Source organism: Benincasa hispida, unplaced genomic scaffold, assembly GCF_027475165.1.
Source record: "Benincasa hispida cultivar pf3 unplaced genomic scaffold, pf3_genome.v1.1 HicScf852, whole genome shotgun sequence".
NCBI classification, from domain to species: Eukaryota; Viridiplantae; Streptophyta; class Magnoliopsida; order Cucurbitales; family Cucurbitaceae; genus Benincasa; species Benincasa hispida.
This window is the reverse complement of record NW_028326990.1, coordinates 1-14,334: the sequence shown is the minus strand read 5'-3', so window position 1 is coordinate 14,334 and position 14,334 is coordinate 1. Positions and strand designations below refer to the sequence as shown.

The 14,334-nt window shown below is 37.9% G+C and overlaps 1 protein-coding gene across 1 annotated transcript; it reads left to right on the top strand.

Moving 5' to 3' along the window:
* Positions 1-4,701: 4,701 nt before the first annotated feature.
* On the top strand, positions 4,702-5,991 carry LOC150029869 (uncharacterized). Its single transcript, XM_090310303.1, has 4 exons — positions 4,702-5,245; positions 5,327-5,445; positions 5,545-5,711; positions 5,838-5,991. The coding sequence occupies exons 1-4, from the start codon at positions 4,717-4,719 to the stop codon at positions 5,989-5,991; spliced, it is 969 nt and encodes a 322-aa protein (XP_090166429.1). The 5' UTR covers positions 4,702-4,716.
* The last annotated feature ends 8,343 nt before the right edge of the window (positions 5,992-14,334 follow it).

Below are 14,334 nucleotides of genomic sequence, written 5' to 3'. Positions count from 1 at the left end.
TGAACAAACCCCTGAGATTTAACAAATGTGGTGAATCGATCGAACCAAGCTTTAGGGGACTGCTTCAGTCCATACAAGGATTTTTTCAATTTGCACACCTGATTGCCAAACTGGGCTTCAAAACCTAGAGGTGGGTTCATATAAACCTCTTCTCCCAGTTCACCATTCAGGAACGCATTTTTCACATCCAACTGATGGAGAGGCTAGTCTTGATTAACAGCCACAGAAAGGAGGACACGAATAGTGTTAAGTTTTGCCACAAATGAGAAGGTTTCTGAGTAATCCACTCCATACGTTTGAGTGAATCCTTCTGCAACCAATCTGGCCTTATATCTGTCGAAAGTTCCATCTGACTTGTATTTGACAGTAAACACCCACTTGCACCCTACGGTTTTGTGCCCTCTCGGAAGACTAACCAGATTCCATGTTTTGTTAGTCTCAAGGGCTTGCATTTCTTCCATAATTGTACCTCACAATTCAGGAATTTTCAGGAATTATCACATTATCCAGACTGGTGGTGAAAGCTCTAAATCTCGTAGACAGGTTACTATAAGACAAAATCTTGTCATAGAGTGTTTGGTGCACGACCTAGTACCTTTTCGCAGAGCTATCGGCAAATCCAAGGTAGCATCAACCTCAATCTCATTGGTCTTGTCAATCTATTGATCTGTACCCAACTGTTGTTCATTTTCAGTCCCCTGAGCACCACTGGGCGTTGTATTATTACCATCATCCCTGACTACACTGTCATCATCTCTGACTTCACCTGAGTCCCCTATATCACCTTCAACATACTCATTGTCATTATGACTAGGGGTACCTTGACCCTGAGCCGGTTCCGGTTTTCACTTTTGAACACCTTCCGGCGGAGCAATAGGGGAAACAATTTCGGGAACCATTTCCTTTCGAAGATGCTTTCGATAGTAGGTTATCCAAGGAACTTGTTTTGTAGGAAGGATAGGTTCATTTGTTTCTGTTTTATGGATAGGTTCGGGAAACAAGTCTAAGGGAATAAAGTAGGTGGAAGTGTTAGCCTCTTCACTCGAAGTCTCCTCCTGAAGAGGACTAACGGGAAAGAATGGCTTGTCCTCCAGAAATGTGACATCCATGATGACAAAATACTTTCGAGAGGAAGGTTGAAAGCACTTGTAGCCCCGTTGATGGAGCAGATAACCAACAAAGACGCATTTTTGGGCCCTAGGAGAAATTTTACTTTGGTAAGGACCATGATTATGGACGAACACGGTGCACCCAAAAACTCTAAGAGGAACATCAAGGAAAAGGCGAGTGGACGAGATAGATTCTTTAAAATGTTCTAAGGGGGTTTGGAATTTGAGCACACGGGAGGGTATCCGATTTATGAGATGAGCTATAGTAAGAACAACATCCCCCCATAGATACGAGGGTAAGGATGCAGGTATCATGAGGGATCGGGCTACTTTAACGAGATGGCAATTTTTCCGTTCGGCCACCCCATTCTGCTGAGGTGTATAGGCACAGGAATTTTGGTGGACAATTCCTTTCGAGTTTAAGAACTCACGAAGGTTCTGATTAACAAATTCATGCCCATTGTCACTTCAAAGAATGACAATTTTGGTATTGAACTGGGTTTCGACAGTAATGTAAAATTGTTGAAAGACCGTCGTCACTTCAGACTTATCTGTAAGAAGAAACACCCATGTAAGACGAGTGTGATCATCGATGAAGGTAACAAACCACCATTTACCTGATACTGTTGTGACATTCAAAGGGCCCTAAACGTCACTATGTATCAGGTGGAAGGGCTGGGAAGGTTTGTAGGGTTGTGAGGTAAAAAACGCCCTAGGCTGCTTAGCACGGATACAAACATCACACGACAAAGATGACACATTCACATTACGAAATAAATGGAAAAATAGATATTTCATATAATGAAAATTTGGATGTCCAAGACAAAAATGCCATAATAAGAAATCAGTTTCAGAAATAGTAAAAGAAGACAGTAAACAAGTGCTAGATAAACTCCTAAACGGAGCATCGTCGAAAAGAAAATAGAGCCTTCTATTGTGTCGGGCAGTGTCAATCATCTTCCCCGAGCTCAGGTCTTGAAACAAAACAGTATCTGGTGAGAACATAACTTTGCAGTTCAAATCTCTGGTTAACTTACTGATTGATAGCAAATTATAGGATATTTTTGGCACATGTAAGACATTATGCAAAATCAGTCCTTGAAGTGGGGATAAGTGGCCTTTTCCTGCAGCGGAGGCAAATGACCCATCTGCAATTCTTATTCTCTCATTTCCAGCACTTGGATAATAGGAGAGGAATTGGTCAGAAGATCCAGTTAAATGGTCCGTTGCTCCAGAATCAAGAATCCAGGATTCATCTCCCTCAGCAAAGAAACTAAAGGAATGGGGAGTACCTGACTGTGCAATACTGCCGATTCCGACCGTACCTGGATCCATCTGTCTCATCCCTGGAGGGGTAGCATCAACAGCTTTACTAACGAAGGCGCGACCGGACTTAGATTTGTCATTCGGAGGACGCCGTTTGCTATTTGGAGGTCGGCCATGTAATTTCCAGCATTGATCTTTCGTATGCCATGGTTTCTTGCAATGCTAAAAAATTAGAGGGTTCTTTCCATTATGTTTGTCATTTTTTGAAAACCGTTGGGGACTTGACTCCAAACGAGCACCCCCCCCCCCCCCCCCCCCCCCCCCCCCCCCCCCCCCCCCCCCCCCCCCCCCTCAAAAAAAAAAAAAAAATCCCCAAAAAAAAAAAAAAAAAACCAACCCCCCCCCCCCCAAAAAAACCCCCCCCCACAAAAAAAAAAAAAAAAAAGAGTCCAGGGTATTAGGCGTTGTACCATTCATAGCGCTGGTTCGATCTTCTTCCAATCTGACCTCGAAGCAAACTTCCATCAGGGACGGCATTGGTCTTTGTCCCAAAATTCGGCTCCGAACACCATCAAACTTCGAGTTTAAGCCAGCCAGAAAATCATAGACACGGCCAGCCTCCTCAATATTTGAATACTGAACCCCGTCAACTGGGCAATTCCAAACTATTTCCCGACATAGATCCATCTCCTGCCACAACAGTGATAATTTATTGAAATAGGATGTTACGTCGAGTGTCCTTTGCTTGCACTCATGCACCTGTTTTCTCAAGGTATAAAGGCGTGAAGCATTCTACCTCTTCGAGTAAAGTTTCTGGACAGCTTCCCAGATATCCCGATCAGAAGCTGAGTAAAGAAGAGGCTTACCGATCTGAGGCTCCATACTATTTATTAAAATTGAGCGAAGGAGAGAATCCTCCCCCTTCCATATCCGTTCCTGAGGATCCTCAGGGTTTGGTCTGGGTATTTCCCTTGTTAGATACCCGAACTTGTGCCGCCCCACGAGAACCATCCTCACAGATTGTGACCAAGAAAAATAATGTTGTCCATTAAGTTTTTCGCCAATGGAAATTCCTGCAGAATTGCCTACAGACCCAGACATAATATTTGTGAAAGGCAAAGTAGGGTAAGTAGTTACCGGAGTTTCTGAACATAACAGAACCCCTGGGTATGTATCTGGTAGAAAATCTGTTGAAGGATTGGCCGAAGATCTAACAGCTGCTCCAAGTGCAGAAATTTGGTGTTGAAGGTTTGCCAGTTGCTGTTGAACACTAACAGTCCCACCATGAATCGTTGTAGGTTGTTTCTGCCCATAAACCCCTGAAGATATCATTTCTGTCGGTGTGGGAAAACCAATAGGAGGAGATGGTTGACCAGAGGAAAAATAGTGGGAGACAAGTTGCTGTAAAGGGTTCGACTGGACCGGGTTCAGCTGGACCGGGTGGTTCAAATGACGTTGTGGGTTCTGGTAGACCGATATATCGGGCACATTCAGAGGGCTTGGAAGATTCGAATATGGAAAACTCGATGATGAAGGAAGACTCGAAGATGGAAGATTCGATGGGTAGACAGAACTAGGTAACGTCGGAAGGGAGAACGACTGACCTAAAGCCCTTCCGTCGGTGAGATCTGAAGCGGAATCAGCGGCTGGAAAACATAGGAAGTCGACGGCGGACGCTCGTATCTGGGCTGGGCTGACAACGGATGGTCGAGTCTCGACGACAGCGGCGGCAGTGTGGTTGAAGTCGTCGTCGGCAGTGGCGGGGGTCCTCCGACGGCAGTAACGGCTGGATCTAAATCGGTCCATGTAATGACCGTAGGTATTGATCGACAGTAGCCCTAATTTCAGCACTGTTAGAGTTTTCTCTTGGAGTTCCATCCCCTACTAGAGTCGATGACTGAATCTCTTCTATTCCAGCCACGTTCTCATCACCCTACTCTGATACCATCTTGAAAAATTAGGGGAAAAGAAAAAACACCAGAGTTACGTGGAAAACCCTAGACCAGGGAGAAAAAACCACGATAAGAGTTTTTTATTTTTAATTCAGATACACAGTACACAATACAAGAACATGTATAAATAACCCAAACAATGAGAAACCCTAGACTGATAAAAGACAAAAAGGCCCTTAGGGCTAAAATATAATTTCAACAATTAGATCAAAAGATGCCTTAAAAGGGTTGTAGCACTAAGTGGTTTTATGTATAATCACTTGTGTGTACTTAACATGATGAGGGAGTTCACCAATCATCATGAATTGGTGAGATCGGCGGTTACACGTTTTGCAACATCGTTTTTTACCCTCGCAAGCATCCACAAGAATAAAGTGAACTTGAGAAAGATGTTTATTTCTGAAAAATGGACGACTTCCAAATGGGCAAAAGATCCAAAGGGAAAGAGAGCAGCCAACACCGTTTTGATGCCATCCTTTTGGAACTCAGTGGCCTACACTTTAAAGGTATCTGAACCATTAGTTCGAGTACTTAGACTTGTCGATGGTGATAAACCTGCAATAGGATATATCTATGAGGCGATGGATAGGGCAAAAGAGACCATTAAGAGTAGATTTAATGATAACGAGATGAAGTACAAGCCAATTTGGGAGATCATTGATAGAAGATGGGATTGTCAACTTCATCGACCATTACATGCTGCTGGATATTATTTGAATCAATCACTTTTCTATGACCACAAGGATAGAATTACTCAAGATGTTGAAGTCATGAATGGTCTTCTTAAAGTTGTGCAAAGATTGATACCATCTACTAGTGATCAAAATCGATGCACAGTGGAATTAGAGTTATATTCTGAAGCTAAAGGCATGTTCGGCATTGACTTAACAATCAACACAAGAAAAGTTAAGACGCCAGGTAAGGACTCACATTCCCTACTAAATTAATAGTGTATATAAGTATGTTATTTCTTCTAAATCATGTCAAATGTGTGAACATCATCGTGGTGGGCTCTTTATGGTGGTAGTACTCCAGTTTTGCAAAAGTTAGCCATGAGAGTCCTTAATCTGACGTGCAGCGCTTCTGGGTGTGAGCACAATTGGAGTGTTTTTGAACATGTAAGTGATCATTTTGTTTCTTACATCATTAATTTAAATTTTAAAACAAACTTCTAATTCCATATTGGTTAATAATTTGTAGATTCATACGAAAAAAAGGAACAGGTTGGAACAGACGTTTATATAAAGTATAATCAAGTACTTAAAGAGCGTTTTGATTTAAAGGATCAACTTGATCCAATCTCCTTAGATCACATAGACGAGAGTAATGAATGGTTGGTCGGAACATTGGATGAAGAAAATAATGAAGCTAAAGTTGACAATGAGTTAGTTTTTCATGATGACGACCTCACATGAGGAGATGTAGCTCATGCTAGTGGCGTTAGAGAACCCATCACGTACACTAGATCAAAAGGAAAGTCAGCTGCCTCTACCTCTGCCTCCACTTTTAGAGTTCAAAAGCAAACAGCAACTATACAAGTGTTTAGTGATGAAGTTGAGGACGACGATGAAGAGGAATTAGACATTGAGGAGGACAATAGCCAAGGGGGAGCAATGGATGAAACCTTAGATTTAGATGGGGATGATGTTGAATTTGATGTTTGATCATGTCTTGAACTTTTACTTTTAGAGTTTTGTTCATTTTTATTTATTAGATTACTATTATTAATCTTTGAGGCTTTGACATTTGTATATAAACTTATGTTCTTCTTCTACATATATATATATATATTTATTTATTTATTTATTGCGCCTCGCTTCGCTCGAGCGTCGCCTTTTTGTCGCCTCTAGCCTTGAGGCGATCAAGGGACTTGTCGCTTTGAGGTGCGCCTTGCGCTTTGAAAACACTGAAAAAAAGTTATGTCTTGGTCCGAGTGGGGATAGTATTTCTCTTCTGCATGTCCATGAAGTTTTGAAAAATCCAAACATCTCAGAGATAGATAGAGAGGTAGGAATTTATCGAACGAGATCAGTCTAGATATTTTAACAGAAACAAGGGAACAGAACCCAGATGCACCCTCCATCCCCACCTCACTCCACGATCTGGGGAATTCAGGTCAAGTTCAACGAGTCCCCACAAATTATCAGAATTCCCCACAAGAAAATTTGTTGTTATATATTTATTTTTAATTATTTGTTTCAATAATAAGTAATTAAAGATTGAAAATACATTAAAATTATATTTTTTTAATAACAAAATTAGAATTGAAATTATTCATTATTTTAAAAATTGATATACTAATAATTGGAGAAAAGGGCTCAGGGGAGAGTTGAAATGGTAAAAGTTCACCATCTCTATCTCTGAAAAAAAATAATAATAATAATAATAATCAAGCAAAATGGCTATTCTATGATCCTATTTTAAATGGAGATTCACTGTCCCACCAGCCCACGAGGAAATTATACTTTTGGTCCCTGAGGTTTGGTTTAGGTTGCATTTAGGTCTCTGATTTTTCAAACTCGACAATTTTACCCCAGAGATTTGCATTTAGTAGCATTTTTTTGTCCCTCTATCATTTTTTTTTTTTTTTTTTTTTGTTAATTACCAACAGAAAGCTAACGTAGCACCTATTTTCTATTTCTAAAAAGTTCTAATTGTCAGATAGTATGATATTAAATTTGTCTTCACCCATCAGCTTAAGTTTTTTGGTCAATCGGTGATTTAATACGGTATCAGAGTAAGCGGTCCTGAGAGATTTTGAGTTCAAAGCCCTACAAGGTTATTTCCTCCCCCTCCTCCCAATTAATATTAATTTCCACTTGTTGGGTCTTGTTCATATGTCAAGCCCACAAGTGAGGGAGTGTTAGATGGTATGATATTAAATGTCTTCACCCATTAGCTTAAGCTCTTGGGTCAATCAGTGATTTTTTTATATCGAGTCAATCGGTGATTTAACACTAATATTTTTATTATTAAAAAAATTATATAAAAAAATATTATTCTTATTTGTTTTCTTTTTCTTTTGCTCTCCCTTCTTTCTCCCTCTTCCCTTACTCTCTCCCTCTCCTCCTTCCATCTTCTTGCTTCACCGTCCGTCAATGGCAACCACTACCACCAGCAACTGTAAATATATATTTTCCTTCTTTCCTCTTCAATCTTTCTTCTTTTTCTCTTTCCCCTTCCCACTTTGTTGCAATGCTCTATTTCTACTTTCCTCTGTCACACACGGCAGTGCTGGTTGTCAATAGGTATTTCCATCGTGATTTGTTTTTCTTTGATGTTTATTGAGATGGATTTTTCTTTTTCTTGTTTCTTCCACCGTTCTGCCTGTTTTCTTGACTTCATTAATTTTTATATCATAGTTTGTTAATCAGTGTAGTGGCTATGACTTTTTGTTTCTTTCGATTGAAGAGAAAATTGATTACAGGCAATTGAAGAACACCCATATGAGAAATTGGGAGAATTTTTTATTCGAAGAAACTCAAAGATGGAGAAAATTATGTTATTGAGAAAATGAGCGAAAGTTTGAATTTTGAAAATAATACAGTGATCAAATTTAGAAAAAGTTGAGCAAATTTCTTAGGAAGGGAAGAAATTTTCGGTAGCTACAGACAGTGGTGACTATTGACGGATGGTGAAGGAAGAGGATGGAAGAAGAAGAGGGAGAAAGAAAGAAGAAAGAAAACTAATAAAATAAAATAAATGGTTTTTTAATTTTAAATTAACACAGTTATTAGTTTGGAGTTTTAATTGAGTTTAGGGTATAAATTAATTTTTTTCTTCCTTTTTTAAATTCCAAATGTCACATTAAATAAGGGAAAAATTACTCTATTACTGTAACAAATGGAAGAAGAATGCCAAGAACCTTTTAAACCTATTTCTCAAAATTCAGAGACTTAAGCATACATTGTAACATCTCGATGACCACTTGAACCTATTCCTAAGAACTCATAGACCAAAAAGGTAATTTTATTTTTTTATTTTATTATTTAAGGTTTCTGTTATTAAACATATCTTTCTTGTTAAAGAATGCCATGTAATACTCATTTAAGACACCTCACCTTGAACTAAAAAAATCAATCAGCACAGCATAACAGAAAATTAACGGTAAACTAGATCAGAAGTGTTAACAGTAGGACCGAAACAATATTATTCAAATTTCAAAAGGTTGAAATGCTGAGTTTGAAAACTCAAGGCCAAAATGCAATCTAATTCAAACCTTAGTAAATAAAAGTGTATGTTTTCCAAAAGGAGAGGGACCGAAACAATATTATTCAAAATTTCAAAAGGTTGAAATGCTGAGTTTGAAAACTCAAGGCCAAAATGCAATCTAATTCAAACCTTAGTAAATAAAAGTGTATGTTTTCCAAAAGGAGAATCCATTTGAAAAATATAATCAACTATGAAAGCTCAACCAAAATGTAACAAGAAACATTATGCAGTTTTAGAAAGTCAAAAGCAGTCAACTTGTTTCCTTACAATTGATTGCAAACTTATTCCTCGTTTGGCTTCATCATAAGCAATCGCCCGTAGTTCTTCGTAACTAACATCACCAACAATGTCACAAGGTTCACTGCAAACAAAAAAGTGCACTGGTGTGAAATCAGATAAAGTACCACACCGAAGGCAACCAAAGACATGAATATGGGATAATCCATGTACTCAATATTGGAAAAATGTACAGAAGAAACCAAACCTAAAGAATGTATGATTACAATAAAGGACAATTATATGTGATAATATATATATATATATATATATATTTTTTCTTTTTTCTTTTTTTTTTAAACAGAAACAAGGCTTTTCATTGAAATAATAAAATATATTATAACATGCCTAGGTCGTTGCAAAGATAGATAATATATATTATAACACTCCTCTCAAGCCAGAGCAAATAAGTCAATCATGCCCAAGTCGTAAAGATAGCTTATTCTTGCTCTGTTTAAAGCTTTAGTTAGGTCATCTCTCAATTGTTCTTTAGTCTTCACATGTCTTGTGGACACCAACCCTTGTATTTTCTCACAAATTAAATGACAATTCACCTCAATATGTTTAGTCCGCTCATGAAACATTGGGTTAAACGCAATGTAAAATGCTGCTTGATTATTAGCTGTAATTTAGCTTGCACCATAACACTGAAGCTTATCTTATTGATGTATCCACCTATTTCACACACAGATTGTGTCATAGGTCATAGCTCTATATTATGCTCAACACTTGAACGTGAAACCACATTCTCCTTCAGAATCTGAAAAATATTCAACTCTTATATGACCATGATACTTATATAAGATTCTACACCCAAGTGCAACTTTTAGGTAGCATAGTATTTTGTGGAAATGGTGGAATCTTTTATTAAATTATTCCTCCCTCTCTTATGTTTACAAGAGTACACAATAATTAAGAAATAAGGTTCAGACCTAATTACATAAAAAGAAAAAATCCTACAGAAATAATTACAGCTAATAAAATCAAATCAAATCAAATAATGAGGCATAAACCAACACTCCCTCTCAAGGTGGTTTAAAGATATCTTGTATTGCCAGCTTGTTGATCAATTTGTCCAATTGTAATTTTGGAAGTCTCTTTTTCCACACATCAACAATGTGCTCTGTTGTTCAGAGATAGGTAGTGCATATCACTTCAACATCAATCTTCTCCTTTATAAAATGCTTATCAATTTCAATATGTTTTGTCCTATCATGTATGACTTGGTTGTGAGCTATGGAGATTGCGGCCTTATTGTCACAATAAACACGCATAGGCATTACCTGGATAAATTTTAATGCTTCCAATAGTCTATTTATCCTATACCCTCACAAATATCATGTGCTAAATCCCTAAAATTTGCTTCAGTACTACTCCTAGCTACCACATTTTGTTTTTTATTTCGCCATGTAACAAGATTGTCTTTAACAAAGGTACAATAACCGGAAGTAGATCTCCTATCTATTCTAATACTTGCCCAATCAGCATCACTGTAGATCTCCACATATAAATGATCAAACATCTTGTTGATATGGTTTCTGTTTTTTTTTTTTTTTGGGACTCTAAACTGTTTGGCCACTCTACATGACCAACTCCGGTATCATTGTTTATCTCCCACCATGTGCCCTTTGTGTCTAGCAAATGAAGAAGTCGTGCAGCACCTACTGTTTGAGAGTTCATATACAAGCAAATTTTTCTTGGGTTTTTGGGAAGTCATATAGAGAATATGCATCAACTTTTGATCGTCTTGGAACAACCCATCTAGTAGCTTCTTGGTGGAGCTCCCATTTGAAGTCCTTTGCCAATTACTCTATTCAAGATATATGCCTTATTCGAATGCTTTTGTTTTTCTATGTAATCATGTATTCTTTATATATATCAAGTGGATCTCTTTCGTATAGGGATATGATGTGGGTGCTTTGAATGTGTCAACCTAATTGATATATCTAGGTGCACCTCCCGATCCTGAGTCTATAATTCGTTGTATTTGCTCTTATGTTTCTATGTACTTTGAGCATTAGACTCTTTTCATTTGATCAACGAAAAGTTATGTTTTTGTTTCAGGAAAAAAAAATGATCATTCTTATTAAACAATATGCCTTTTCCTCGAGCCCCTTTCAGATATCTGAGAATTCTATAAACTGCTTCAGAGTGCATTACCCTGGGGCATGCATGCACTGACTTACCATACTGACTACAAACGCAATATCTAGATGAGTATGAGATAGATAAATAAGTCTTCCCACGAGTCTTTGGTATTTCTCCTTGTCTTTCATCTCTCCATCTATTGCAGCTTGCAATTTTAAATTCAGCTCAATAAGAGTTTCTGTCGTTCGAAAAACAAGTAAGCTTGTCTCATCAAGAAGATCAACAATATATTTTCTTTGATTGACAAGGATACCTTTCTTTGACCTAGCAAATTCCATACATAGGAAGTATTTCAAAGTTCCAGGTATTTAATTTGGAAGTCATTAACTACTTTGTCCTTCAAGTTGTTCAACTCAACTTCCTTATTACCTGTGAGAATGATATCATCGACATACACTATCAAAACAACTATCTTATCATGGCTAGCGTGTCTGTAAAAAATGGTGTGGTATGCTTGACTCTAAATGAAGCCATAACTTGTCACTGCTTTCCCAAAACATTCAGACCACGCTCTTGAGGATTGTTTAAGGCGAGAGATTGCTTTAACTTGCACACTTTCCTGGTTCTAAGGTTCACTTCAAAGATGGGTGGTAAGTTCATAAATACCTCCTCTTCAAGATCACCATTTAGGAAGGTATTTTTTACATCAAGTTGATAAAAGGACCAAACTGAAATAACAGTGATGGATAACAACACTCTAATAGAATTGATTTTTGCAACAGGAAAAATGTTTCTTGATAATCAATCCCATAGGTTTGTGTAAAGTCTTTAGCCACAAATTGTGCTTTGTATCTGTAAAACTCTTAGGTTTGAGAGAGAATCAGAATCCTCTATTCATTCACCAAAGATATGAATATATATAAGTGTACAAAGCATAGAAAAGAAAATTATCACAAAATATTTACAAGAATGGAAAACCCTAACAATAGAATTATAACACCCTCTCAAGTTGGAGCATATACGTTAATCATGCCCAACTTGTTACATAGATAATCTATACGTCTTCCATCCAATGCTTTCATGAAGATATCTCCTAATTGTTCTCTAGTCTTCACATATCCTGTAGATACCAATCCTTGTTGAATTTCCTCACGTACAAAATGGCAATCAACTTCAATATATTTAGTCCTTTCATGAAATTCTGGATTAGATGCAATATGAAGTGTTGCTTGATTATCACACCACAACTTTGTCGGTGTGGTGATTTCAAATCTCAACTCAACAAGAAGTTGATATATCCAAATCAATTCACACACAGACTGTGCCATTGCTCTATATTCTGATTTCGCACTTGAACGTGACACCACATTTTTCTTCTTACTCTTCCAAGAAATCAAATTACCACCAACAAAAACACAATACCCTAAGGTTGATCTTATGTCTTCTTTAGATCCTACCCAATCGGCGTTTGAGATACATTCAATATTAGTATGACCATAATCCTTATATAATAAACCACACCCAAGAGCAACCTTTAGATAACAAAGAATATGTTCCAATGAAACCCAATGATTAACTGTAGGGCATGACATGTACTGACTCACAATACTTACCGAATAGGCTATGTCGGGTCGAGTCAAAGTAAGGTAATTAAGTTTTCCCACTAACCTCCTATATCTTTCATGATCTTTTAGCAATTCTCCATCTTTTGTGAGCTGTAAGTTGAGCATCATTGGGGTACTACATGGCTTAACCCCTAGCTTTCCTGTTTCAGTCAACAAGTCAAGTATATATTTTCTCTGTGATAATAGTATTCCTTTCTTGCTTCTTATTACCTCAATTCCTAAGAAGTATTTCAACATGCCCAAATCTTTTATATAGAATTGACTATGAAGAAAGGTCTTCAGAGACTGGATACCTAAAGCATCATCACCAGTAATCACAATATCATCCACATATACGACTAATAAGATGACACCACCCTCAGATCTTTTAAAAAAGACCGAATGATCTAACGTGCTCTTCCGCATTCCGAAGCTTTCAATCACCTGACTAAATTTACCAAACCAAGCTCGTGGACTCTGCTTTATTCCATACAAGGATTTACGAAGGCGACACACCGTTCCATTCTCCCCCTAAGCAACAAACCCTAGTGGTTACTCCATATACACCTCTTCTTGAAGATCACCATGAAGAAATGCATTTTTAATATCAAGATGATGTAAAGGTCAATAATTGATTGAAGCTAATGAAATAAACAACCTCACAGATACCATTTTTGCTACAAGAGAAAAAGTATCGGCATAATCAATGCCATAAGTTTGTGCGTAGCCTTTCGCTATAAGGTGCGCTTTTAACCGAGCAACAAAACCATCAGGATTGGATTGACTTTAACTGCAAACACCCATTTGCAACCGATAGTCTTCTTTCCTACAGGGAGAGAAACAAAATCCCAAGTACAATTATCATCTACGGTAATCATCTTCTCCACCATTGCGGCACACCAACCAGGATGAGACAAAACCTCATGCACAGTTTTAGGGATGGATATAGACTCTAAGGATGTAATGAATGAACAGGTGGAAGGCGACAAATGATTATGTGAAACAAAAAAGGAAATAGGATGAGCACATGTACGTTTACCTTTACGAAGAGCAATAGGAAGATCATCACTCATTTCTGGATTCAATGACAAAGAAGAGTCTGGTACAGGGTGTGGAACTGAAGGAGGTTGTCGTCGAGTATAGACCTTGACAATGGATGGAAGAGTAGAGGTAGCCACAGGTAGAGATGAATCAGGAAGAGGATCGAAAGGAGAAATAACTATGTAGATAAGGAAGCCATCCTCTAATTCCTTATGCTCCCCCTGACTCTTATTCGAAGAGAAAGACGGTGATGAAACAAATGGGGTATGTTCAAAAAACGTAACATCAGGAGAAATGAAATATTTATTTAGACTAGGACAATAACACTGATACCCCTTTTGAACACAGAAATAACCAAGGAAAATACATTTTAAGGATTTTGAATCCAGCTTTGTATGTTGAGGCCGAACATCCCGAACAAAGTAGGTACAACCAAATATTTTGGATGGAATGGGAAACAAATGTTGCTTGGGGCATAAAGTACGAAAAGGTATCTCACCCTTAAGAATGGAAGAGGGCATGCGATTTATTAAGAAACAAGTTGTGGAAACAACATCAGCCCAAAAGGATTTTGGAACATGCATCTGAAACATCAAAGCCTTGGCTATCTCAAGAAGATGACGATTCTTTCGTTCTGCAACCCCATTTTGAGATGGAGTATCGACACAAGAAGATTCATGAAGAATTCCATGGGCATCTAAATAAGACTTGAGTGTATGAGAGAGATATTCCTTAGCACTATCACTCTGTAGGATTTTAAAAGCACCACTAAACTGAGTTTGAATT